Consider the following 26,821-nt stretch of genomic DNA (forward strand, 5'->3'; position numbering starts at 1 on the left):
ATGTTGAAATCAAACCCACAACCACTACTTCTGCTGGGAGCTCATTCCACACTTTCACCACTCTCTGAGTGAAGAAGATCCCCCTCATGTTTGTTCCCCTTAAACATTTTACCTTTCATCCTTAACCCATGACCACTCATTCTAAGATACCTCTGCTCCCTGCCACTTTAAAATCTCAGTCAATACCTGTTGTACATTCCAATATTAACAGAATCGTAAGAAATAAGTAATTCAGTCCTCACCAAAACCCTTATCAAAGGCATGAGCCTTATGCACCCACTGGGCATTTCTGTTCAATGTTATGCAATGTAAAAGAATAGAGTCAGAATACTCCTGACGGAAACCTCCCCTTGGCCCATCTTGTCCATGCCGAACTGTAAGGCTGCCTGTTTTCATTGACCCACACCTGGACCAGAGCTCTCCATACCACTCCCATTCATGCACTTTTCCACACTTCTATTTTAGAGCACTCTAAAGAGTCCTGTAGAACTTCTCTTATAGAAAATTGAACACTCTTTCATCATTCCTGCCAGAGATGTACAGGATGACAAGAAGCATAGAACAAGTAGATAGTTGAAGACCTTTTTCAGTTGAAGGCCAATACAAGGGAGCATAATTTTTAAGGTAACTGGAGGAAGGTATAGGAGGGATGTCAAAAATAAGTTTTGTTTTACACAGAGTGTAGTGGGTGCATGGAAAGCCCTGCCTGGGTAATGGTGGAGGCAAATACATTAGGGACATCGAAGAACCACTTCGATAGGCTCCTGAATGATTGTAAAATGGAGAGCTATATAGGATGGAAGGGTTAGGTTGATCTTACAGTAGGTTAAAAGGTTGTGGATCAAAGGGCCTGTGCTATGTTGTACTCTTCTGTTTTCTGTGTTCTCTCCAAGGTTTTGAAAAAAAACTTCAACTAAAACAACTCACATGTCTAGAATTATACATTACAGAGTTTATATGAAGCAGTGCAGGTATTTAGTTAAGTAATCAGTCAGGGAATTTAGGAGGTAGTCTTAAGGAAAGTGGAAATTAACAGAATATAAACTCCTTTATTCTCTGTTGTTGATGGTTTTGATTCCAAGTCACCTCTGGCTTCACTTCAGCAGAACAGTTGTACTTCTGACACTTAAGCCCATGCCTTTCAGACAGTGTGCTTCAGGCTGGGTCAGCTGATATTCCATATTATCCACTTCCCACAGTTATTGAAAATCAAAACAATTGCAAATGCTTGAAATGCAAAATAAAAACAGTAAATGCTAGAAAGATTCAGCAAATCAGGCAGCAGCTGTGGAAAGTGAAACAGGTCATTTTTTTTCAGCTTGACTGGTATGTTCTGATAAGGGTCCCAAGACCTGAAACATTAATTCAGTTTCACTTTAATCATATGCTGCGAGACCTGTTGAGTGTTTCAAACATTTCCTGGCTTTACTACCTCGGTTATTACTGCTTGTTCGCAGGTGATGGTGCCACTCTGATATTGCACTGTTGGGATAGTCTTGAGGGTACAATTCCCTATAGGTACTGATACTGCCTTGGACCTTTAAATTATACTAGAATGAGGTTTATCACCACTGACATATGACGTGAAATTTTGTAGCAGCAGTACAATGTACACATAAAATGTACTATTACTTACAATAAGAAATATTTATTAAAAATAAGTAAGTAGTGCTAAAAGAGAGCAAAATAGTGAAATAGTGTTGATGGGTTTATGGATAATTCAGACACCTGTCACTGAGTGGAAATTCTCAACAGTCCTAACCAATGAATCTTTGGGCATAAAATCACATGAACCAAGGAATGCTGTGGTCCACTACCGAGGTAATGTGGCGGTCAGTGTAATGATATTACAGGGCTAGAAACCTGGGTTCAAGTCCACTGCTGTCTGGAAGGAGTTTGTACGTTCTCCCACTGACCACGTGGATTTACTCTGGGTGCTCCGGTCTCCTTCCGCGCTCCAAAGACAGGCGGGTTAGTAAGTTGTGAACATGCTACATCAGTGCCAGAAGCATGGCGATGTTTGCTGGCTGGCTGACACTGCGTTGGCCATTGATGCAATCGACGCACTTCTCCATATGCTTCCATGTTTTGATGTGCACATGACAAATAAAGCTAACCTTAAAGTACAAATCTTTAGATTCAGATGACAGCTGTAGGTTGGAATCGTTGTGGGCAATCCATTATTTTCTGGAGAAAGAAGAAACTGAATTTCTTTTTTAGCTAGGTCTAAACTTTGGCTATCCATTACAAGAAATCTGATGCATAGTCACTTGAGGTTTATTGATTAGTGTGCTCATGTGAATTTCGTCCATTTCTCATCTTGACCAATTTGTTAACCCATTCAAAATAGGAAGAACATCAATTGCTCTTTTAAATGGGCTACAAAGAGCAGCAAGAGGTCAGCACTGCAATCGTAAATGGTAACGCATTTGAAATTAGGGTGCACGAGAGGCAGAGTTATTTATGAAACAGTTATCTGATGCCCTTAACCTTCTATCACAGGGAACATAGGCTCAAGTTAAGCCACAGTAAAAAGAAAATGGGTTCAGACAGACAGAGGTTAATTCAGTCACTGAAGCTAGAAAGCTCCTTATACATAAAGAGGGACAAAATCGAACAGGGTGATGAATATAGGGCTGAAGGTGTTATATTTGAATGTTCGCAGTACAGTATACAGAATAAGGTAGATGAATTTGTAGTACAGATACAGATTGGCATGTATGACATTGTTGGCATCGCTGAATCCTGGCTGAAAGATTATAGTTGGGAGCTTAACATCGAAGGATACACATTGTATCAAAAGGACAGGCAGGAACGCTGAGGGGGCGCGGTGGCTCTGTCAGTAAAAAATGAAGTCAAATCATTTGAAAAGGTGACATAGGATCGGAAGGTGTACAATCATTGAGGGCAGATAGAGCTAAGAAACTGCAAGAGTAAAAAGACTCTGGTGGGAGTTGTATACAGACCCCCAAATAGTAGTAAAGATGTGGTCTACAAATTACAATAGGAAATAGAAAATGCATGTCAAAGGTTCAAAGTTATGAAAATCATGGAGGATTTCAATATGCAGGTAGACTGGGAAAATTAGACAGATTAGGAGAATGGGCAAAGAAGCGGCGGGTGGAATAGTGTCAGGAAATGTATGGTCATGCACTTTGTTAGAAGAAATGAAAGGGTTGACTATTTTCTAAATGGAGAGAAAATTCAAAAATTGGAGGTGCAAATGGACTTGGGAGTCCTCATGCCAGGTTCCTTGTAGGTTCACTTGCAAGTTGAGTTGATTGTGAAGGAGGCAAATGCGATGTTAGCATTCATTTTGAGAGGACTAGAATATAAAAGCAAGGATGTAATGTTGAGTCTTTATAAAGCACAGGTGAGGCCTCACTTCGAATACTGTGAGCAGTTTTGGTCCCCTTATCTAAGAAAGGATGTGCTAACATTGGCAAGGGTTCAAAGGTGGTTCACAAAAATGACTCTGGGATTGAAAGACTTATCATATGAGATGTTTTTGATGGCTCTGGGCCTGTCCTCACTGGAATTCAGAAGAATGAGGAGGGATCTCATTGAAACTTATTGAATGTCGAAAGGCCTCGACAGAGTAGATGTGGAGAGGATGTTTCTTATGGTGGGGGAGTCTACAACTGGAGGACACAGCCTCAGAATACAAGGATATCCATTTAGAACAGAGATAATAGAGTGGTGAATCTATAGAATTCGCTTCCACAGGCAGCTATGGATGCCAAGTCATTGGGTATATTTAAGGCAGAGTTTGACAGATTCTTGATTAGTCAGGGCATGAAGGGATACAGAGAGAAGGCAGGAGATTGGGGCTGAGAGGGAAATGGATCAGCCATGATGAAATGACGGAGCAGACTTGATGGGCCAAATGGCCTAATACATGGGAGGAAACTAGAATGCCTGGGGGAAACCCACACGGTCACACGGAGAATGTATAAATTCCTTAAAGACAGTGGCGGAAATTGAACCACGCCTGGTGATTGCTGGTGCCGTTAACCATTGTGCTAACCATTAGTCTACTGTGCCACCCCTAAATTATTGGTAACCAGCCCAGAGATGCCAGGGATTGAACCTGGGACCTCAGATATGTAAAGATTTAGGTGAGAGAGGAAAGGTTTGAAAGGTTCTGAGGGGATACTTTCCATACAGAGTGGTGGGTATTGGTTTATTATTCTCCCATGAAGAGCTCGTCTTCATACAGATCAGATCATTACACAGTGCACTAAGGTAGACCAAAGAAAACAGTAACAATGCAAGATAAGGTGTAACTGCTACGAACAAAATACAGAGCAGGTAAACAATAAAGTTCAAGATCATAACGAGATAGATTGTGATGTCATGAGTCTATCTTATCGTACTAGGGAACTATTTAAGAGCGTTATAGTAACAAGGTAGAGGTGGGTACAATTAAGTATTAAAGATATTTAGATGGGTATATGGAAAGGAAAGGCCCAGAGGTATATGGGTCAATTACAAGACTTGCTCATGTAGACAACTTGGTTGACATGGACAAGATGGGCCTGTTGTATGACTCTAAGAATAAGTGTAGGCTTGTGTTATCATTGGATTGTTGTGATTTGGAACACGATGCTGATTGAACACTGGAAGGTAATTCAATAGTACCTTTCAAAAGGCTTTGGATAAATATTTCTGATAAAGCTGCAGGTCTCTACGAAGTAAAAAGGAGGAGTTAGCAGGCTCCTTGGATAACTTTGCTAGAGTTCATGCTGGCTCAATTGGCTTCCTTACGTGATCTTTGACTATATCGTTTAATGAATTCATGAATGTAGTGGGGGTCACAGACAGAAAGCTCTAGAAAAGATATTACAGGAACAATGAGCTCTGTTTGAAAAAAAAGTTTTGTAATAGATGATCGATTTCGAGCCAGAGAAGGTGCTCATAAGCAATCTTGCAACTACTCTGTGTCATTAGATTGGTCATAAGTCCTATGCTAATAGCTAATTAAAATCCTATCTAAATTCCATGCCCCATGTTTGACTTTATCAAGAGCGAGCTTTATGACACAGAACCATTAACTACAGTCCTTGTATCCCATGCTTCTATATCTGCTCTTGTCTTCCTGCATAAAGACTTTCAGTCAAGCACCCAATTAAGATAATGTTTTACAACAGAGGAAACAATGTGAGCTGCTTTCCATTTCTTGTGTATAAATGCAGCAGCATTACAGTGAGACGCACAATTATTTCCTCAGAAAAATAAAGACCCATTAAATTGCCAGTTGGTTGGAAATCTGTGTTGAATACCTAATTGTATTTGTGAGCCTAGTGCCATGTCAAACAAACAACTTTGTCTCTGCGGCATAAAATTGAATTCCTTGCATTTAAATAATCATCCAGATCAATTCTCAAAATGTTGCCTTTTCAAATTAAAATCAAGTCTGGGAAATAAGATGCATTCTTGCCAGTAAATTATTTTGTGGTTATTCAGATCAATAATTACATGAATCAGAAACAATGGATTCCACACACTGGGTATACAGAATATCTTAAAGAAGATCATTTGCAAGTAGATCAGCCTAAGTATTTTAACCACTGTACCTACTTGTGTGGGGGTTATTGCAGCATGTTGTTTAAATGGGGTCAATGCCCACGTGGGGGTTCAGAGCAGAGGCAGAGAGTTTGTAATGATCCAATGCACAGCAAGTCTTACAACCTTTATCTCTCCTCAGATAAATACTCGTTCTTTCCTTCCCTTACACTTTATGCAATTATTTACACGGCATGTAGATCGTGGAGCACCTTTGCTCCATCCACCACGAAAGTCAGGATTTCCATTCTGACCTCCCATTCCCATTCCAACATGTCAGTCCATGGCCTCCTCGACTGCCACGATGAGGGCGCACAGGTTGGAGGAGCAACACCTCATATTTCCTCTGTGTAGCCTTCAATCTGATGCCAGGAACATCGATTTCTCTAACCCAGTAATTTCTCCCTTTTCCCCCTTCCCTCTTTTTCCATTCCCATTTCTGGTTCTCCTTTCACCCCCTCTCTTCTTCTCACCTACCTACCACCTCTCTCTGGTGCCCCTCCTCCTTCCCTTTCTTCCTTTGTTCTCTCCTATCAGATTCCTTCTTCTTCAGCCCTTTTCCTCTTTCACCTATCACCTCCCAACTTCTTACCCTATTCCCCCTCTCACACCCACCCATTTCCTATCACTCCTTTCCCTCCCTCCACCTTCTTATTCTGACTTCTATCCCCTTCCTTTCCAGTCCTATTGAAGGGTCTCGACTCAAAACGTTGACTGTTTATTTCACTCCATAGATAGTGCCTGACTTACTGAAATCCTCCAACATTTTGTGTGTTTCATTCCTTCTCCTGCAGTTTATACACGTCTTGGAACTTGACAGTCTGTCTCAAATGTTCTATTCCACACAAAAAGCTTATATGCGAGCAGTGAAATTTCCCAATACAAGTGTAAATTTCAGAGTTGCAAATTTCGATCAGCCTATCTAAGATCACATCATCAGTGTAATGTCTTCATCAAAACTTCGCATTTATACTAAATTTATACTAAATATATTTTTAAAAAGCTCCTGTGCCCCAGGTTCAACCCTGAGTGCTGAGTGAAATTTCCACATTCTCCCTGTGACTGCATGAGTTTTCTCACGCATCTCAAAGACAGGGAACTTAGCATGTCAACTGGTCACAGGGAAGTGTTCGAGGTATGCAGGTGAGTATTGTGGTCTGGAAGCAGCTGGTGAGAATGTGAGAGGAAGAGAATGGGTTTGAGAGTAAGTTCAGGTTAAACAAGTGCTTGATGGTCAGTGCAAACTCGATGTCAGTAGAAGTAGTACTGTCAGATACAGTCAATATGCTTAGGTGGCAATTAAATGTGTACCTAAATAGACAAAATTAAGAAGGATATGAACCTAGTGGGGGTAAATGAGTAAAATGGTTGATATGGTTGTGGTGGGCTGAAGGATTTGCTTCTCTGATGTAGAACTCTACAAGCTACAATGAAGAAGATTGCACATCTCTGTTACAGGGTACATAGCAACTAGCCCTTTGAGTCCAAGATCTTCAGAGGAAGGCATTTTTCAGTTCAGACACAGGTTTTGAATTGCTTGCTCCTACTCCATGTCTTTAAGAGGAAAAAGGCTACAGTTGGCTCACAAACAGCAGAGAAAAGAACACATTGCTACAAGAGGTTTTTGGATTACTGCTGAATTTCAACAGATGTACCATGGAGATCATTATTTATTTATTTCTTGAGATACATTGCAGAGTAAGCTCCTCTGGCTCTTCGAGCCACGCTGCCCAGGAACCCCTGATTTAACCCTAACCTAGTCACGGGACAATTTACGATGACCAATTAATCTTTCAACTGGTACGTCTTTGGACTGTGGGAGGAAACCAGAGCACCCAGAGGAAACACACACAGTCACAGGGAGAACGTACAAACTCCTTACAGGCAGTGCCGGGAATTGATCCTGGGTCGCTGCTGCTGTAAAGCGTCGTGCTAACCACTACGCTACCGTGCGGGCCCATTCTAACTGGTTGCATCACCGTCTGGTACAGAGGGACCACTGCACTGGATTGGAACAAGCTGCAGAAGGTTGCAAACTCAGCCAGCTCCATCATGGGCTCTAGCCTCCCCAGCACTGGGGACCTCTTCATAAGACGATGCCTCATCCATCATTAAAGGAACCCCATCACCCTTTTGCCTTCTTCTCACTGTGACCATCAAGGAGAAGGTATGGGGGCCTGAAAACACACACTCAACATTTCGGAAACAGCTTCTTCCTCACTGCTATCACACTTCTGAATGGGCAATGAACCCATGCACACTACCTCGGTGTTCTGTTCTTATTTTGCTCTCTTTTTGCACCACTTATTTAATTTATTTATACATATATTTTCTTATTATAATTTGTTATTATTATGTATTGCACTGTATTGCTGCAGCAAAACAACAAATTACGTGACATACTGTCAGTGATATTAATTATTAATGCCGGTGATATTAAACCTGATTCTGAGCAATTTTGGAAAACGAACCTGGATAATGTACTTTACCTTCACATACGAGACCAAGACCAAATCCACTCCAGGAAGACTTTGTCATAAACAGCGGATTTCCCATCACAAGAACTTACATTCCCTGCCCATTGAACTTTATTTTGAGTAGGTTAAAGACTTTTTCTTCCTCCACTCTACCCTATGAATTGATGATTCTCTCCATTAAGAATTTCTATACGTTTTAAAATTATCTAATTTTTGCTCATGATGAGGAAATTTATTTATAATTGCAGATTCTACTTGTTTTGAAATGGAAGCTGCAGTGATGCTCCAGGGTAAGTTTTTGTCATACGATTGTCAGAATTTCTCCTAGTTAACTGCTTTCAAAATTAAGGATGGAAATCTTCAAAAGTCTACTGTGAAATTAAAATAAAACACAAGAGATTCTGAAGATGCTGAAAAACCAGGAAATGTTGGATGAATTCAGCAAGTCAGGCAGAATCAATGGAGGGCACTAAACAGTTAATGTTTCGGGTCGAGACCCTTTATCAGGACAGGAAAGGAAGGGAGCAGGAGCCAGAAAAAGAAGGTGGGGTGGGGGGTGGGGTGGTGTCGGGAAGGAACACAAGTTGTGAAATTAATTTGGACAGTTCCAGTTTACTTCCTTGATACACGGTCACCAATTTGGGTGTGTTGAGTCATGAGATTGCATCAATGACGGTTTTGCACAATTTCAGAATTTTTCAAAAGTCAGGTTATCTAGTCTCAGCCTGAAACATCAACTCTTTATTCCTTTCCACAGATGCTGCCCGACCTGCTGAGTTCCTCCAGCATTTTGTGTTGGTTTCTCAAGCTTTCCTCAGTCATCCATGGACTTCTTAAACACTTTTAAAAATCAGTTAAATTGTATTACTTTGTATCACTAATTTAGTTATAGTCTTGCTCCCACTTTCCCCCAGTGAATGCTTGTGGCTTTGAATAATCTCTATTTAAATACTCGTATCCAACAAGGTGTACCACTGCATTTAAAATTTCACTCATCTTCAATATTATACTAACTGGCCTAGATTTATCAGAGTCTGGCTTTCTCTCTTTTGGAATAAAGAAACTCATTTACATTTGCTGTCCTCCAGGTCTCAGACGGTTCTCCAATCTTAATGGAGCTCTGGAAAGTATTAGCCAAAACATATTAATCTTCTCCTTTCATTCCTTAAGCATTTTAAAAGGTACCTTATCTAGTCTTGGAGCTTTGTGGTTATTTAATCCTAGTTTCTGCATAAAACATTATTTGCTAAACCCTGCAAGGGCCATGAATCAAATGAACGTTGGAAATGACTGACAAAAGAAGTCCATTCAGTTCATCTTCTTAGACACAAGCCACAACAATAATGGTATGCTCACCTCATTTTGGCAATCTCTATCAATTAGACTTATTCCTGAGGCAATTCTAGTGACTGAGAGCTTTGGAGATCATAGCACAATGTTCCTTGTTTTCCTAAACATTACATTTAATCTACAACAAAGTGGAGACTTCTGTTGCACACACTATGCACACAAGGCAGAAGTGTACGCATGTTGTATTCCACTTGCTACCTTGCACATTCAGAACACCAGACAGAGGACAAATTTCCAGCCTTTTGTGACTGCTATGCTAATTTTGAAAGGTCTGTTTAATTTGCAATAAAAGGAACTGCCACTGGCTGGTTCTACTCCCTTTCTTCAGGACACTGAATTCCGCTGATTTAGCATTCAGTCACCCAAGGACCATTACCCACAAGGAGACAAAAGACTACTACTGCTGGAATCTGTATTGCTGGAGAAACTCAATGGGTCAGACAGCATCTGTGAAAGTTAGGGCCTTCACCTGGACTAGTGAGGGGTTTCGACCTGAAACAACAGTCCATCTTACTCCACTGAAGCTGTCTGATCCGCTGAGCTTCTCCAGAATATTACTTTTCAATCATTGATCCTAGAACATGGAACACTACAGCACAGTAGAGGCCACTTGGCCCACAATGTGGTACTGAGCTTTTACTGTACTGTAAGATCAATTTAACCCTTTCCTCCCATATAGCCCTCAATTTTTCAACCACCCATGTGCCTATCTAAGAGTTTCTTAAATGTCCCTAATGTATCTGTCTCTAGCAGCACCACTGAAAGGGCATTCCAGTTACCCATCACGCTCTGTGTAAAACACATACCTCTGATATCCCCCCCTCCCTATACTTCCATCCAATCACCTTAAAGTTATACCCCCTGGTATTAGCCATTTCCACCCTGGGAAAATTTCTCTGGCTATCTAGTTGTGCACTGGTTTTTAAGTATCTCATCCCAGTTCAGGCACAAACTATATCCTTCAGTTCCATTGCTCTGGACAGTGTGAAACAGCTCATCACGGTCCATATTTCTCAGTTTCCTTAAAACCTAAGTAACTGCAATATCATCACCTCGACTGTCACTCTGCAAGCCTCTGTTCAACAGGGTGTAAATGACAACATTACCCGCTCATGATTCAAAGGCTCCGCAATGTATAAACTGACCTTACATGATAAAATAAAATAAATCTCACAACCTCACACAAAAAAAAATGCCAATATAGAGTCAACTAACTTGGACAGCGAGCCTGGAGGAAAGAGAACCTGTGGTTAAAGCCACAGCAGCTTCCTCTAATAAAAGCAGGGAAACTTCACAAGAAGCATAAACACCAAATACTGGAAGCACAGAACAGATCAGGCAGCATCTCTGGAAATAAAGAGCCCTGAAAGAGAGATTGAAATAAAGTTGAAGAAACCAAGAGTCTAAAAGAAACACCCTGGTAAGGTGTCTAGTCCCTGATGAAGGGTCTCAGCCCGAAACATTCACTGTTTAATCCTGTCCATAGATGCTGGCTGACGTGTTGAGTTCCTCAAGCATTTTGTGTATTGCCCATAGTATGTGACGAGATTTTGACATAAATAACTTGCCTTCTAGCTCGATTAGCAGGGGAATTGCCCAGTCACCTACAACATGGTAATGAATGTCACTCAGATAAAACGCAGGCTTTTTGCAACCACTCCTCATTAACCAATCTCTATCTTTGTGTATGTTCTGTTTCATGCTTTGACAGCCAATAACATGCACAGTAGTCAAAGTGTGCAGATATTAACGGCATACAAAGCGGCACAACTAGAGTTTAGCACTGACATCCACATACATCCGAACATTTGCTTTACGCATTGTCACTGATTATTGTTCCAACGCTCAGCTTGCTTGTCGCATCTTTTGATCTCTTTCCTTTTCACACATAATGTTTAGCTCTAAATACCATTAGCTTAATTGGTCTACAGTCTATAAAAGCTGTTATTAACAATTCTCTTAAAATGTGTACCAAATTCTCATTAACCATAACCATTTAACTTAACAAATCTTTTTAATTCCCCTTATTCAAATTGATGAAATTTGCATTCTATAATACCTACAGCTTAGCAGCCAGGGGTCCAGAGCCCGGAACTAACTCTATTAACACAGGGAAGGTGATGGACCCAGTCCAACAAAAGGGTTACTGAATACAAACTCCCAGGCTGCTGCATACCAACACCAATATTGAATAAATTATAAAACCAATGAGCAAAATATGAGCTACTGGAGGAACTGAGCAGCTCAATACATTAGGGCCTTGTGTAAGGGCTCACACAGGTACACACACACACACACACACACACACAAATTATGTGTATATTGAACTACTAAGGATCCAATTTCTCAACAACCATAATCATTTCATCTAGCAAATCTTTTTATTTCTCCTCATTCCAGTTGAAGGAGTTCGCTTTCTATGCCGCCCACAGTCCAGCAGCCAAGAGCTTTCCTGAGGAAGGGTCTCGACCTGGGAAATCAACTCCTTATTCCTCTCCATAGATGCAGCCTGACCTGCTGAGTTCCTCCAGCATTGTGAGTGTGATCTACTGAGGATTATGTGTTCTGGGGCATCAAGCATGAGTTTGGTAGCCAGCAGGGAAGAAGCGTGCTGCTGAAGGGTGGAAAGACCTCCAACAGCATCACAATTTCAGCCTGCTCATAGCCGAGCACCAAGCAATGCAGGCCAACTCGCTGGAAAGGATGGTGGACCACCTTAGATACTAATATATACCTCCAAGGATGTCACTAAAACATGACGCCAATAAAGGACTGCGTATTACACTACAAGACCATAAGATATAGAAGCAGAATTAGGCCATTCAGCCCATCAAGTCTACGCCACCATTTGATCATGGCTGATCCATTTCCCTCTCAACCCCATTCTACTGCACTCTCCTTGTGACATTTCACACACTGACTTACCAAGAATCAATCTACCTCCACATTAAATACACCCAATGACCTGGCATCCATAGCTGCCTGTGGAAACAAATTCCACAGATTCACAACCCTCAGGCTGAAGAAATTTCTCCTCATCTCAGTTCTAAACAGACATCCCTCTGTTCTGTGCTCTCTGGTCCTAGACGCCTTCATTATAGGAACAACCTATCCACATTCATTGGCTCTAGGCCCTTCAACATTCAATAGGTTTCAATGAGATTCTCCTTCATTCTTCTTAATTCCATTGAGTATGGGGCCAGAGCCATCAAACACTCCACACATGATAAGCCTTTCATTCCTGGAATCATTTTTGTGAACATCCTTTGAACCCTCTCCAATGTCAGCACATCCTTTCTTTGATAAGGGGCCCAAAACTGCTCACAATTCTTCAAGTGAGGCTCACCAGTGCTTCATAAAGCCTCAGCATTACATCCTTGATTTTATATTCTAGTCCTCTCAAAATGAATGCTAACATTGCATTTGCCTTCCTCACAGCTGACTCAACTTGCAAGTTGACCTTTGGGAAAGCCTGCACGAGGACTCCAAGTCCCTTTGCACCTCGGATTTTTGAATTTTCTCCCCGATTAGAAAATAGTCTACGCTTCTATTCCTTCACAGAAGTACATGATCATGCACTTCCCAACACTATATTCCATCTGCCACTTCTTTGCCCATTCTCCTAATCTGTCTAAGTCTTTCTGCAAACACCCTGTTTCTTCAAAACTACCTGCCCCTCTACCTATCTTCGTATCGTCCAAGCATGGCCATCTGGTCTGCCAGTTTGAATTCAAGTTACAATGGTGCAGATAACTTAGCCCATGTTGCCTGGTTTGATGCAAGCAAATCAATACAACCCCATTGCCTTAACGTTTGACTCATGCCTATGCAAATATCTTACGGTCTCCATTTTGCCAAATCATATCTCTTAGCCTGTGGACATTTAACTTCAATTTACTGCTTGACATTTACAATAAAAATTGAATGCTAATTGCAAGCTTCCTGAACTGATTTACATTTATAATAAGAACTGAAGACTGGTTCTTGCTTGAGTTAATATCTGCTATATTCACATAACTCCAGAATACTCCCAAACATATTAAACATCTTAGCCACTGTACAGAAATCTGTCCCAGGAAGGCCAAACTTTAAGGAGGATCTGATTAAGTGGGGCAACAAAAATGCTCTTCACTTTGGATCCCTTCTCCAAATACTAATCTATCTTGTCTGTATGTCTACCTACATCTACACTACCTAACATCCCTGATCAGCTTTCTGCAAGACTATGTAGAGATTGCGATACAGCGTTACAGAAATTTGATCACACCCTCTTTTCTTCTTCAATCTCTTATAGCTAAAATTCTCAGTCATTACTCTGAGGGCAGGGTCACAGCAAGCTAACCTTGTTTTAGCTTCATAGGCAACAGTTCACATTCCATGCCATGGGAGAAGATTATCAGAATAACCTGACAAGTCTCTCAGTCCCTTTGATCAACCTGCAGGAGGGTTTGGGGTGGTCTCGATTCGAATAGCTGCAAGATTCTCACCCCAGTGGCACCCCCTCCTGGACTGTCCTTTTGATTGTTGGCCCAACCACTGAAAGGGCCCAGCTCAGTGTACTAGCTGAGGAGTATTCCTCTCTCAAAATGAGAGGAGACGGGTGACCTGATGCAATCCTTTATAAATATTGAAGGACTTAGAGTATTGAACAATATTGAAGAGTATAGAGTAAAAGTAGAAGTGCTTAATGGAAACTCCATACCTAGGGGCCACTGCCTGAAGATTGTCCCCATTTGTCAAATGCAAAAAAAAATCAGGAGAAATTGTTGTATCTGGACAACTCTGGAAGTGTGGAGAAACTAGGTTAAGTGCATGAATTCTTCCAGATGAAATATTAAGCTGAGGAAACATTTGAAGGTGAATGCAGAAGAGTAAGAAGATGGATAACTCTCTCCCTCAATGAACTATTTATGGGTGTATACAGAGAGGCCGCAGTGACTAACTGCGCGTAGGCTCTTGATGGATTGGATTCAAAGTTGACTTGACTAGAGAAGGCGAAGCGTGAAGGAACGCTATTCCGATTGATGGACTGCGTCCAGTGGTGCTCCACCAGGGATCAGTGCTGGGACCTCTGTTATTTGGACAAAATGTAGGTGGGGCAATTAGTTAAGTTTGTAGACAACAGGAAAAATTGGCAAAGTTGTGGAGAGTGCAAAATAGCAAATGGAATTTAATATGGACAGGCGTGAGGTGTTGCACTTTGGCAGGTCAAATGTAGGAGGAAAGTTTGTGGTAAATGGCAAACCAATTTGGAGCATTGATATCAAATGATCTTGGGGTACAAATCTATATCTTCCTAAATGTGGCACAGAAGTAGAGAGGGTGATACAGAAGGCATGGAGCATGTTTGCCTTTATCAGTCAGGACACTGAGAATAAAAGTCAGGAATTCATGCTGCAGCTGTATAAAACTTTCATTAGGTTACATCTGGAGTATGATGTGCACTTGTAGTCATCACATTACGGGAAGGATGTAATGGCCTTGGAGAGAATGTAGAAGAGATTCACCATGATGTTGCCTGGATTACAGAGTACACACAGACCACATAACGCTCGGAGGTAGAGCGCTATGTAAATCTTCTCTATGCGGGGTCGCGTTATATGTGGTCTGAGTGTATTAGAATTGTGGAGAGAATGGAAAATTTGGATTGTTTTCTCAGAGACCAAAGGATGACTTGATAGAAACTGTGAGAGGCATAGAGAGGGTAGATAGTCCGAAATTCTTTTCCCAGCATGGAAATATGAAATATTGGAGTGCATACATAATCTTAAGGTGGGGTAGGGGTGAGAAGTTTGAAGGAAATTCATGGAGACTTATTTTTGTACCAAGAGGGATAGGTGGCTGGAACTGACTGCCAGGGAAGATGGTGACAGCAGATACAATAGCTATGTTTAAGAAGCATTTCGACAGGCACATGAACAAGAAGGGAATGGAGGGATATAGATCATGTACAGGTAGATGAGTTTAGTTGAATTTGGCACTGACATTGTGGGCCTATTCCTGTACTGTACTGTACTGTGTCATGCAGCGAGACAAATGCTCCAGGCTCTGTGCCACATTTAACAGGTTACTGATCTGCAATTGACCTCCTTGGCAAGGAGTTACAGTTACTCACCCAGAGTAACTGAGCTATGACCCGAAGAGATTCAGTGGGTCCACAACTAGACCATTAAGGCTTACTAGATCTGAAAGCTCCTGATACAATACCATGGGCAACACACTAATCCATTCTGAACACAAATTGAGTGAAGTTCCTCAGGACATTTCTTGATATATTGCAGTGTAGCCAGTACAGAAATCTATTGAAACAGCAGAAATGTTTACTCTTTCCAAAAATTAGTTCTGCAAGATTATGTTTAGATAGAATTGGTTTAACAATTGCTTACTCACTAAGCAGATATAATTTTCAGCAAAACACACAAATGCTGGATGAACTCAGGGAGTCGGGCAGTATCAATGGAGGGGAGCAAACAGTCAATGCTTCAGGCCAAGACCCTTCATTTGGTGTGTGTAGCTCCAGCATCTGCAGAATCTCTTGTGTTTAAGGTGTAACTTTCACTTATTTCTATACAGAGAATGCAAATAATTAAATAAAAACATAACATTTTGAATTTTTGAAAAGTGGCATAATATGGAAAAATAGGTTTTCAGAACATGATTCAATCTAATTCTATTATAAAAAAGAATAATTATTTTACGTTTGCATTTAGCTTGCCAAACAGCAGGATAAATTGAGCATTACTTTGTACCATTTGCAACTACAGATTTCTATGCTCAGTCTCTGTTCTCACAGGCCTGATGAAGGAAACAGCACGACTGCTGATGCCTTCTGCCATGAAATCCAAAAGCAAAATATTTTATATTCTGACTGTAAAGTGAAAAAAGCTGGACATATTAAGTGAGTCAGGCCACATCTGTAGAGAGAGAAACAGAACTGATGTTTCAGATCAGTGACTTTTCATCAGAAGTCAAGTTCTGAGAATTTACAGCAATTTCCATTTTTATTTCACATTCAGGAAGGCGAGTCAGGCTAAGAACAGGCTAAAATATCTCTTGTGTCCTATCATTTTGAACGACTCTTCCTGTGTGTTCTTCTTCCACTGTTAAAACCACCTCCCAAAAATCCTCCCAGCTTTTAGCACGGATCTGATTAAACAGGACTTCTTAATCTGAGTGCTCAACATGCTTATTTGGAATTCCACACAATGGGCACCAAATTTAAGAACACAAGAAATTCTGGAAATCCAGAACAATACACAAAGCTGATGAGACCTGATGAAAGGTGTCTGCCCACAACATTGACCAGCTATTTCTCTCCATAGATGCTGCCTACCCTGCCGAGTTCTTCCAGCATTTTGAACGTGTTGACCAAAGATCTAAGATTGGTATTATTTGTGTACATCCAGACATTAAAACATACATTGAAATGTCAACAGCCAACAAGATCTGAGGGCGTGCTGGGGGCCGCGTGCAAGTGTCGCCATGCTCCCTTCACCAACATAGCATGCCCGCAGCTTACTAAGCCATACCTCTTTGGAATGGGGGAGGAAGCCGGACCACCCAGAGGACACCCACATGGTCATGGGGACAATATACAAACTCATTATGGTCAACAAGCAGGAATTGAACACCAACCTTCCAATCACTGGTGCCGTAAAGCATTACACTAACGACTACGCTGCCATGACACCCTTCTACACTACCATGCCGCCAATGTGTTCATAATCCACGTTCGTTACTTTCCATTTGATTCATTGCAACATCATCCATTAATGTATCACCGCATAACCTCCAAACCACAGGAACACAAAGAAAAATTAATATGAAGACACACAGGTTATTGCAAATCCTGGTCAAAAGGCGGCTGATTTAAGGAGAGATGCCTGCTTTAGTATAATGAGCCACAACTACAACTATGTGGCTGAGGTTTCCCCTCCTTTATCCCTTTTCCCCTTTAGGGCCTTTTCTGAAGTGCAGTGATCAGAAGCCAATGGCATTCTGTGTTTTATACAGTTTCAATTCACAACCCTCCATGCTCTTCAATTTTAACTTCTATCCCATGGCATTTACAACCTTTTGCCAGGACAAGCAACTTGACTGAAGTGACTTCTTTGTTGGTCACCGATACAGCTCTGGGCTGCCTTGGGGTCTCCTCTAATCTGAACGAGACAGGCACCGACCATCGAGCTGAGCTCTGACTTCGCAATAAGATCAGTGATACTCACCGCCGGTAAAGTTTTGATATTGTGCAGGGCATTCTGAGCCTCAAGTGCAGCTTTCCTCGTGTAAAATGTAACAAAACAACACCCTGTAAAGAACAACAAACAAAGCAAGAATTTAAGAGACTGGAAATTAAAATTAAAGAAGACAATGTAAAAAAGTCATTAAGCTAGCAGATGTCATTCTGTGCAATATAATTTAAATTATTCAGCTCACCCCCACCTCGCACCACTCAAAATCCAGACCTCATTTGAAGTAATGCCAATGTGTGCAGGGAGCAATTAGGTTTAGATGATTCATCCATTATGTCTTATTTAAATGATTAAAGACTAAGTGTGATTAGGTGGATTTAATATCCGGCAGGTCTGAATATTCTCGAAGCTTGCTGCAACAAGGATCTCCATGTTCGCAGGCAATTACCATTCAACATTATATTCTCTGAAGCAGGATTACAAATGAAAATATTACAATCCTCTAAACATAAAAGCGTAACAAGCATAAAAAAACACAAGCACAGATGACGCTTGATAGACACGGTACATCTCTCTCATGGTCTCACTGAGCAGTTTTCTATCCATGCTCCAAATTTTGTTTGCGGCATTAAGGGAGTTCCGTTTTAATCTCTAATTCTTGTGGCTTCTGATGGTACCAGCTCCACAATCGGAGTGAGATTGCACGGCGATCTGATGAAGCAACTAAGGCAAGAGGCTGGGAGGAGAGTGCGTGGGTACACAAAAGACAGATATTTGGGCGGGTTTGTCTCTCCATTGTGAGTATTATGTGTCATTTTTGTCACTCTCTTATAGGATGGGCACCACTATGCCCGAAAGTGTGCAGTGAAGACGAACCAGAATGTTGCCAGGACTTGAGGGCCTGATTGTTGACAGAGGCTGGGCAGGGGAGGACTTTATTCTTTCGGATGCAGGAGGCAGAGGAGGGTGATCTTATGGAGAAGTATAAAATCATGAGAAGAATAGATGTGATGAATGCACACAGTCTTTTACTCCAGGGGAAGGGAACAAAAATCTAGAGGGTAGAGGTTTAAGGTGAGAGGGCAAAGATTAAAAAGCAACCTCGTTGTTAGTTCTACATGATTGGGAGCTTTGTTAATTTACACTATTTGGTTTTGCAATTACTTTTTTTAAATGTAACAATATATCTCCTACTATTTGTATTATTGCTATGTTTTGTTTCCATATTTTGAAATTAATAAAAAGATTGAAACAGAAAGAAAAAGCAACCTGAGGAGTGACTTCTTCATGCAGAGGGTGGTGTTTCTATGAAACAAACTGCCAGAGGAAGTAGTTGGGGCAGGTACAATAGTGACACTTAAAAGACAATTGGACAAGTACATGGATAGGAGCGGTTTAGAGGGATGAGGGCCAAATGCGGGCAACTGGATCTAGCTCAGGTGGGGACCTTGTTTGAGCTGGGTCTAGCTGGGTTCACCATCCTGCTCCCAGGCTGTATGACTTGATGATTCACTGAATACCAAATGCACACACTCACCTTCAGATCTGTCCGACCTTTGCTCCTGAACCCTCCCCAGCCCTCCAGCAATGCAGCTCATCTTCTTAGCCAAGGGTAGTTGAGAAGAATCAGGGATTGGGCAGGGGAATCTCATTGAAACCTATCCAATATTGAACGGCCTAGATAGAATCAACATGGACAGTATGTTCCCTATAGTGGGAGAGTCAAGGATCAGATGGCACAGCCTCAGATTAGGAGGCCATCCCTTTAGAACAGAGATGAGAAGGAAATTCTTTAGCCAGAGGGTAGTGAATTTGTGGAATTCTATGCCACAGACGGCTGTGGAGGCCAAATTATTGGGTATATTTAAATCAAGGGTTGATAAGTTCTTGATTAGTAGAAGTGCCAAAGGTTATCGTGAGCAGGCAGGAGAGTGGGGCTGAGAGGGATAATAGCAGCCATGATGGAATGGCAGAGCAGACTTGATGGGCTGAATGGCCCAATTATGCTCCTGTCTTATGGTTTTATAACAATGCCAGTTGTAAAATCTACATCAGCATCCCCACAGAATTCACAGAATTCAGCACATAGTATGCTCGCATTAAGGAGGAAGATACGAGCACGTACAGACTGGATAGTTGCTCTCCTGAGAAGGGTACAGAATGGGCCACAGACATTTGATAAACAGACCTGACAAACACATCGGGAGGTCTTTGATACTTCAAATGCTGTCTAATAATGTGCAAAGCCTTTTGAGACTTTGAACTTCTGGCAGAACAAATTTAAAAAAACAAAAGAACAATAATAATAAGACCAGACAAAATTACTGCTGCGTTTCCCGGCATTATATTCACACTGCTTTTGCACGACACTGGATGACTCTCCCTAGAGTGCAGCTTTACCAGTTGTACGAAATGCTGCACAATCAAATGGACCTCAGTTTAACAGAGAAACATACAATCACCAGCTGCAGCCACTTCATTCCCTAGCCCAGACACCTCTTATAGTCTCAGACTTATTGAAAGATGGCAGGATAAATGGGCAACACACACAAAATGCTGGACAAACTCAGCAGGTCAAGCCATATCTGTGGCTCTTTATTCCTCTCCGTGGACACTGCATGATCTGCTGAGTTTCTCCAGCATTTTGAGTGTGTGTGCTACTTTGGATTTCCAGTGTCTTGTGAGAGTAAACGAGCATGCATCAGCTGAAAATGATAGCTTCTGATTGTCCTCTGCCAATAATCTAATGGGGAGGGTGTGTAGAGGTGTAGAATGTGATATGTTGGTGTCTGTGAGTCCACTGGGGAAGGCAAAGGCCCAGTGTCTGTGAGTCCACCAAACCCCCAGAGATGGCTTGTCCTGGGGCTAGTGGACAGTCTGTAGCCGTGTGAAGGTTGTGGTGTGTGGTGTGTGGTGGGTGGTGGGTGGTGGGTGGTGGGTAAGGGGCTTGTTTTGTTGTTGTTGTTTTATTGCTTTTGCTGCTTGTGTTCTGCAAACCCAGTTGGTGTTGGAATGTGTGGAGACACTTGTGGGCTAACCCAGCACATCCTCAGGTTGTCTTGATTGTTAATGCAAATGATGCTTTCTGTACCTTAAGCCTTTTAGTGCCTCTGCTGGAAGTTTGTACCAACTAGTTCTACCACAGGAGCAGAATTAGGCCATTTGGCCAATTGAGTTTGGCTGATTTATTTTCCCACTCAACCCCATTCTACTGTCTTGTCTGCGTAATCTTTGACGCCCTGAGTAATCAAGTACCTATCAACCTCTGCTTTAAATATACTCAATTAACTAGCTTCCACAGCTGTCTGTAGCAATGAATTCCAGATTCACCACTCTCTGGCAAAAGACATTTCTCATCTCTTGTCTACAGGGACGTCCTTCTATTCTGACACTATGCCCTCTGCTCCTAGACTCCCCCACTACAGGAAACATCCTTTTGACATCCACTCTGTCTAGGTCTTTCAATATTCAGTAGGTTTCAATAAGATCCTCCCTCATTCTCCTGAACTCCAATAAGCACAGGCACAGAGCCATCAAATGCTCCTCAAATGTTAACTCTTTCATAGAAACATAGAAAATAGGTGCAGGAGTAGGCCATTTGGCCCTTCAAGCCTGCACCGCCATTCAGTATGGTCATGGCTGATCATCCAACTCAGAACCCTGTACCTGCCTTCTCTCCATACCTCCTGATCCCTTTAGCCACAAGGGCCATATCTAACTCCCTCTTAAATATAGCCAATGAACTGGCCTCAACTGTTTCCTGTGGCAGAGAATTCCACAGATTCACCACTCTCTGCGTGAAGAAGTTTTTCCTCATCTCGGTCCTAAAAGGCTTCCCCTTTATCCTCAAACTGTGACCCCTTGTTCTGGACTTCCCCAACATCTGGAACAATCTTCCTGCATCTAGCCTGTCCAATCCCTTTAGAATTTTATATGTTTCAATCAGATCCCCCCTCAATCTTCTAAATTCCAGAGAGTATAAGCTTAGTCAATCCAGTCTTTCATCATATGAAAGTCCTGCCATCCCAGGAATCAATCTGGTGAACCTTCTTTGTACTCCCTCTATGGCAAGAATGTCTTCCCTCAGATTAGGGGACCAAAGCTGCACACATTACTCCAGGTGTGGTCTCATTAAGGCCTTGTACAGCTGCAGTAGTACCTCCCTGCTCCTGTGCTCGAATCCTCTTGCTATAAATGCCAGCATACCATTCGCCTTTTTCACCGCCTGCTGTACCTGCATGCCCACTTTCAATGACTGGTGTATAATGACACCCAGGTCTCGTTGCACCTCCCTTTTTCCTAATCGGCCACCATTCAGATAATAACCCGTTTTCCTGTTCTTGCCACCAAAGTAGATAACCTCACATTTATCCACATTAAATTGCATCTGCCATGAATTTGCCCACTCATCTAACCTATCCAAGTCACCCTGCATCCTCTTCACAGCTAACACTGCCACCCAGCTTCGTGTCATCCGCAAACTTGGAGATGCTGCATTTAATTCCCTCGTCTAAGTCATTAATGTATATTGTAAACAACTGGGGTCCTAGCACTGAGCCTTGCGGTACCCCACTAGTCACTGCCTGCCATTCTGAAAAGGTCCCGTTTACTCCCACTCTTTGCTTCCTGTCTGCCAACCAATTCTCTATCACATCAATACCATACTCCCAATACTGGGTGCTTTAAGTTTTCACACTAATCTCCTGTGTGGGACCTTGTCAAAAGCTTTTTGAAGATCCAAATATACCACATCCACTGGTTCTCCCCTATCCACTCTACTAGTTACATCCTCAAAAAATTCTATGAGATTCGTCAGACATGATTTTCCTTTCACAAATCCATGCTGACTTTGTCCGATCATTTCACCGCTTTCCAAATGTGCTGTTATCACATCTTTGATAACTGACTCTAGCATTTTCCCCCACCACCGATGTCAGGCTTACCGGTCTATAATTCCCCGGTTTCTCTCTCCCTCCTTTCTTAAAAAGCAGGGTTACATTAGCCACCCTCCAATCCTCAGGAACTAATCCAGAATCTAAAGAGTTTTGAAAAGTTATCACTAATGCATTCACTATTTCTTGGGCTACTTCCTTAAGCACTCTGAGATGCAGACCATCTGGCCCTGGGGATTTATCTGCCTTTAATCCCTTCAATTTACCTAACACCACTTCCCTACTAACATGTATTTCCCTCAGTCCCCTACTATTTCTGGAAGATTATTTATGTCCTCCTTAGTGAAGACAGAACCAAAGTAGTTATTCAATTGGTCTGCCATGTCCTTGTTCCCCATGATCAATTCATCTGTTTCTGACTGTAAGGGACCTACATTTGTCTTAACCAATCATTCCTGGGATCTTTTTTGTAAACCTCCTCTGGGCTCTTTCCAATGCTTTCAGATGTTGGAATTTGAAGTGACAAAAACAATATGCCTGTTGAAGCTAGCAGGTCAAGCAGTGGGTGGAGAGGAATTGTCCATGTTTCAGGTCAAAATCAGCGAGGGGAGGTGGCTGCTATAAAGAGAGGAAGGGGAGTGGTGAGACAGGAGTCAGAGATGACTGGTAGACTGAGGAGGGGTGTTTTAAACATGCGTCCAGTTTAGACAGATGGGTCTGTCCTGGGACTTAGTGTGTCTCCTGACTTTGCATGTTTGTGTATTCAGTTGTACACACAGCAGCCTCAGTGGATTAATTGTGATCTGAACACACTGTCACCAAACTAATACAGGGTTCTGACAAGAAACGTCAACAATTCCTTCCCTCCGCCCCAACACACATAGGCTGCTTGACCTATTAATTTCCTCCAGCTGATTGTATGTAGCTCTCAAAAAAAGATAAAGCTCTCTTGCGTCTCTAAGAACACCGACTCCTGATTACAGAACCCTTTCACTGTCATCGGTGGTCCTGGCTGAGCATCCTAAAGGTAAAAATCACACGTCCACGGATTGCGAACCAGGAAGCAGACGCTGCCAAGTGCAAATTATGGACTCAGATGAAACAAATGCCACAACAGGATTGTTATTACTCTCGTAAAGTCTCTATCTAGCTTTGCATCCAGTGTGATGCTATATTAATCTGCGAGTCACTGCTCCGTAGCAATGAATGCCATCTGGATCCTGAGCAGCCACCAAAAACCACAGCTGCAAAAGGCCCTGAGAACATGCTCCCCAGCCAAAAGAAATCACTGCCACATATTACACCATCCTCCAGCAAGTGGAAAGGATTGTGCTCGCTCAGAGACAGGGTTTCCTGCAGTTCATGCAGAGCAGCTATGGGGTGGAAGCACAATGCACTCATTTGTGCTTTTGACTCCACTCAAGTTTTCTTTATATAACCAAATAAAACCCAAACCTTGATAGAAGTGGACAAGATGATAAGAGGTGTAGATTGAGTGGATAGCCAGAGACTTGTTCCCCAGGGCAAAAATGGCAAATACACAGGAGAATAATTCAAAGTTGATCAGAGGAAAGTATAAGGAGATGCAAGAGGTAAGGTTCTTATACACAGAGAATGGTGAGTGCATGGAACACCCTGTCAGGCGTGGTGGTAGAGGCAGATACATTAGGGGCATTTAAGAAACTCCTAGATAGGCACATGGATGATAGAAAAACGGAGGGCTGTGTAGGTGGGAAGGGTTAGATTGATCTTAAAGATAAAGGTTGGCACAACATTGTGGGCCAAAGTGACTGTACTGTGCTGTAATGTTCTACGTTTTTAGGCCTTTGTGGAGTGCCATCTGCAGCGTTGCGAAAAGCATTCAGTTCCTGATGAGCTGCCGAGATGCACAGTTTGGTGCCTCCACGGCTTGGTGTGAAACCGTATTACTGGTAGTGTCTGGTCTGCTGAATTCCAACCTAGATAGGGATGTCGAGCTATACGAGGGCCTGGTAACTCTGACAAAGCAGGGGGGTGGGGGGGGGGAGACAGGTCAGGGGAAGAAACACAGCCACCCTGGGTCCTGGTCTCTGAACTGAGGTTTAGGAAGCCTCCCAAGTAGCCTATGGATTCCCAGATGTTGTCTGGGTACTTCACTGTGAGACACTCTGCTGATACGTGCCGTACAAGTTCTCACGGATGCATTACAAACACGTACTGCTCTGCCTAAGACGGCAAGAAATTGCAGGGAGTTACGGATGCAGACCAATCCATCATATAAACCAAGCTCCCTTCTGTTGTCTTTATCCAGGCTTCCTGCTACCTTGAGAAGGCAGCCAACATAAGGAAGGGCCCTTTGCACCCTGGACATTTTCTTATCAAACCCCTCCCCCCGCTAATCCCAAAGGACATGCTTCTACCCTGCCGTTACCAAAATCTTGACCATATCTCCCATACGCTTTAGATGAACTCACGATCTCTCGATCTACCACATCATGACCCTAGCAATTTATCTGTCTACCTCCACTGCACTTTCCACTTTCAACTGGAGCACTTCACAGAAATCTGGATGAGTACATGAATGGGAAAGGTATTAAAGGCACTGACCCAGGTGTGCGTCGATGGGATTAGGCAGAGTAACGGTTGGGCGTGTACTAGATGAGCCAAAGAGCCTGTTTCTGTGCTGTCGTGCACTGTAACTCTATATTCTGCATTCCGTTTCTTTTCCCTCTTTTGTACTACCTCAATGTACTTAGGTATGGAATCTGCCTGGATGGCAATGCAAACAAAAGCTTTCCACAGTATCCCAACACTTGTGACAATATTAAATCAATTACCATGTGGCTATGATAATTCAAGTTCCAATAAAAGAAAATGACTGTGACTCTCATTTGCCTACATGAAACACATTGGACTGAGTAAGGAAAAGGTACACTAACTTCAATTTAAAAGTATATTTCATTATTGTATGATGCCCCCAAAAGTGTGTGTGTGTGTGTGTGTGTGTGTGTGTGTGTTTATTTTTCTTTTAGTACTTCAGGAAATTAAGCAGCTAATTTGCAGACTAGGATCTTTGAAGATCAGTGAGATAATAACAATATAATTAATTTATTTAAAATTGATTGAGGGATACAGTTCGGCTGGGACTCCAAGGTTAACTCATCTACAGCTGTTCTTTGAATGGTAGGATCCCTTATACCCAACATGAGAGAAGACATGAAGTTCTGAGTGAAAACTCAGCCAAAAGAAGGTGGCTCTCAAAGGGATAAATTCATAGACCCTTGAGTTTCATCTTATAGTGCCTGTAGGTTTTGAGTAGGACTTGAACCCACAGTCAAAGTTTCAAACATCAGACAGTTCATTAAAATTTTGGGATTGCATCAACCACAGGCAAGTTCCAATATTGTTTACAATCTGTAAAGTTTGGGCATCATGGTCAGCATAGACAAGTTGGGCTGAAGAGCCTGATACCAAGCTCTAATGCATTGCTTTTTTACCGTGATATTTTAGTTTATAATTTTTTTTTATATAAACTGTAGAAGTTCACAGTTTCCAGGTGTAATGTTGCAAGTATTGCAAGTAATATTCACCAAATATCTTCCACTAAGTTCACGACTGTAAATATTTCAATAATTTTAGTGAACATACAAATGGTTTACTCAGTCATCGAGTCAGAGAGCGCTACAGCACAGAAACATGCCCTTCAGCCCATCTAATCTGTGCTGACCTCGTCCCATCGACCTGTACCTGGACCATAGGTTCCCATACCCTTCCTGCCCATGTACTTTTCCAAACTGCTCCTAAATGTTGAAACCTAACCCATATCCACCACTTCCACTGGCAGCTCGTTCCACACACTCACCATCGTCTGAGTGAAGAGGTTTCCTTCAGGTTCCTCTTAAATATTCCACCTTTCACCCTTAACCTATGACATCTAACGCTGGTCTCACGCAACCTCAATGGGAAAAAAAGCCTTCTTGCATTTACCCTATCAATACCCCTCATAATTTTGTATACCTCTATCAAATCTCCCCTCGTTCTCCTACACTACAGGGAGTAAAGTCCTAATCTATTCAAGTCCTGGCAATGCCCTTGTAAATTTTCTCAACTCTTTCAATCTTATTGATATCTTTTCTGTAGGTAGGTGAGCAGAACTTCACATAGTACTCCAAATTAAGTCTCACTGAACTTGTTTATAACTTCAACATAACATCTCAACTCCTGTACTCAGTACTTTGGCTTATGAAGGCCTATGTGCCAAAAGCTTTCTTTATGATCCTTTCTCCTTGTGACACCACTTTCAAGGTATTTTGGATCTGTATCCCCAGATCCCTCTGTTCTCCTGCACTCCTCAGTGTCCTACCGT

The 26,821-nt window shown here is 42.1% G+C and overlaps 1 protein-coding gene across 26 annotated transcripts in view; it reads right to left on the minus strand.

Annotated features, from left to right (window-relative positions):
- Window positions 1-26,821, minus strand: part of celf2 (cugbp, Elav-like family member 2) — a 1,121,102-nt gene that overhangs the window by 155,971 nt on the left and 938,310 nt on the right. For all 26 annotated transcript variants that reach the window (XM_063072708.1, XM_063072701.1, XM_063072709.1 and 23 more), the window contains one exon: window positions 17,618-17,700. In XM_063072708.1, the coding sequence (XP_062928778.1) occupies window positions 17,618-17,700 (83 nt within the window). The remainder of the gene's footprint in view (window positions 1-17,617; window positions 17,701-26,821) is intronic.

Source organism: Mobula hypostoma, chromosome 20 (genome assembly GCF_963921235.1).
Source record: "Mobula hypostoma chromosome 20, sMobHyp1.1, whole genome shotgun sequence".
Classification (NCBI taxonomy): Eukaryota; Metazoa; Chordata; class Chondrichthyes; order Myliobatiformes; family Myliobatidae; genus Mobula; species Mobula hypostoma.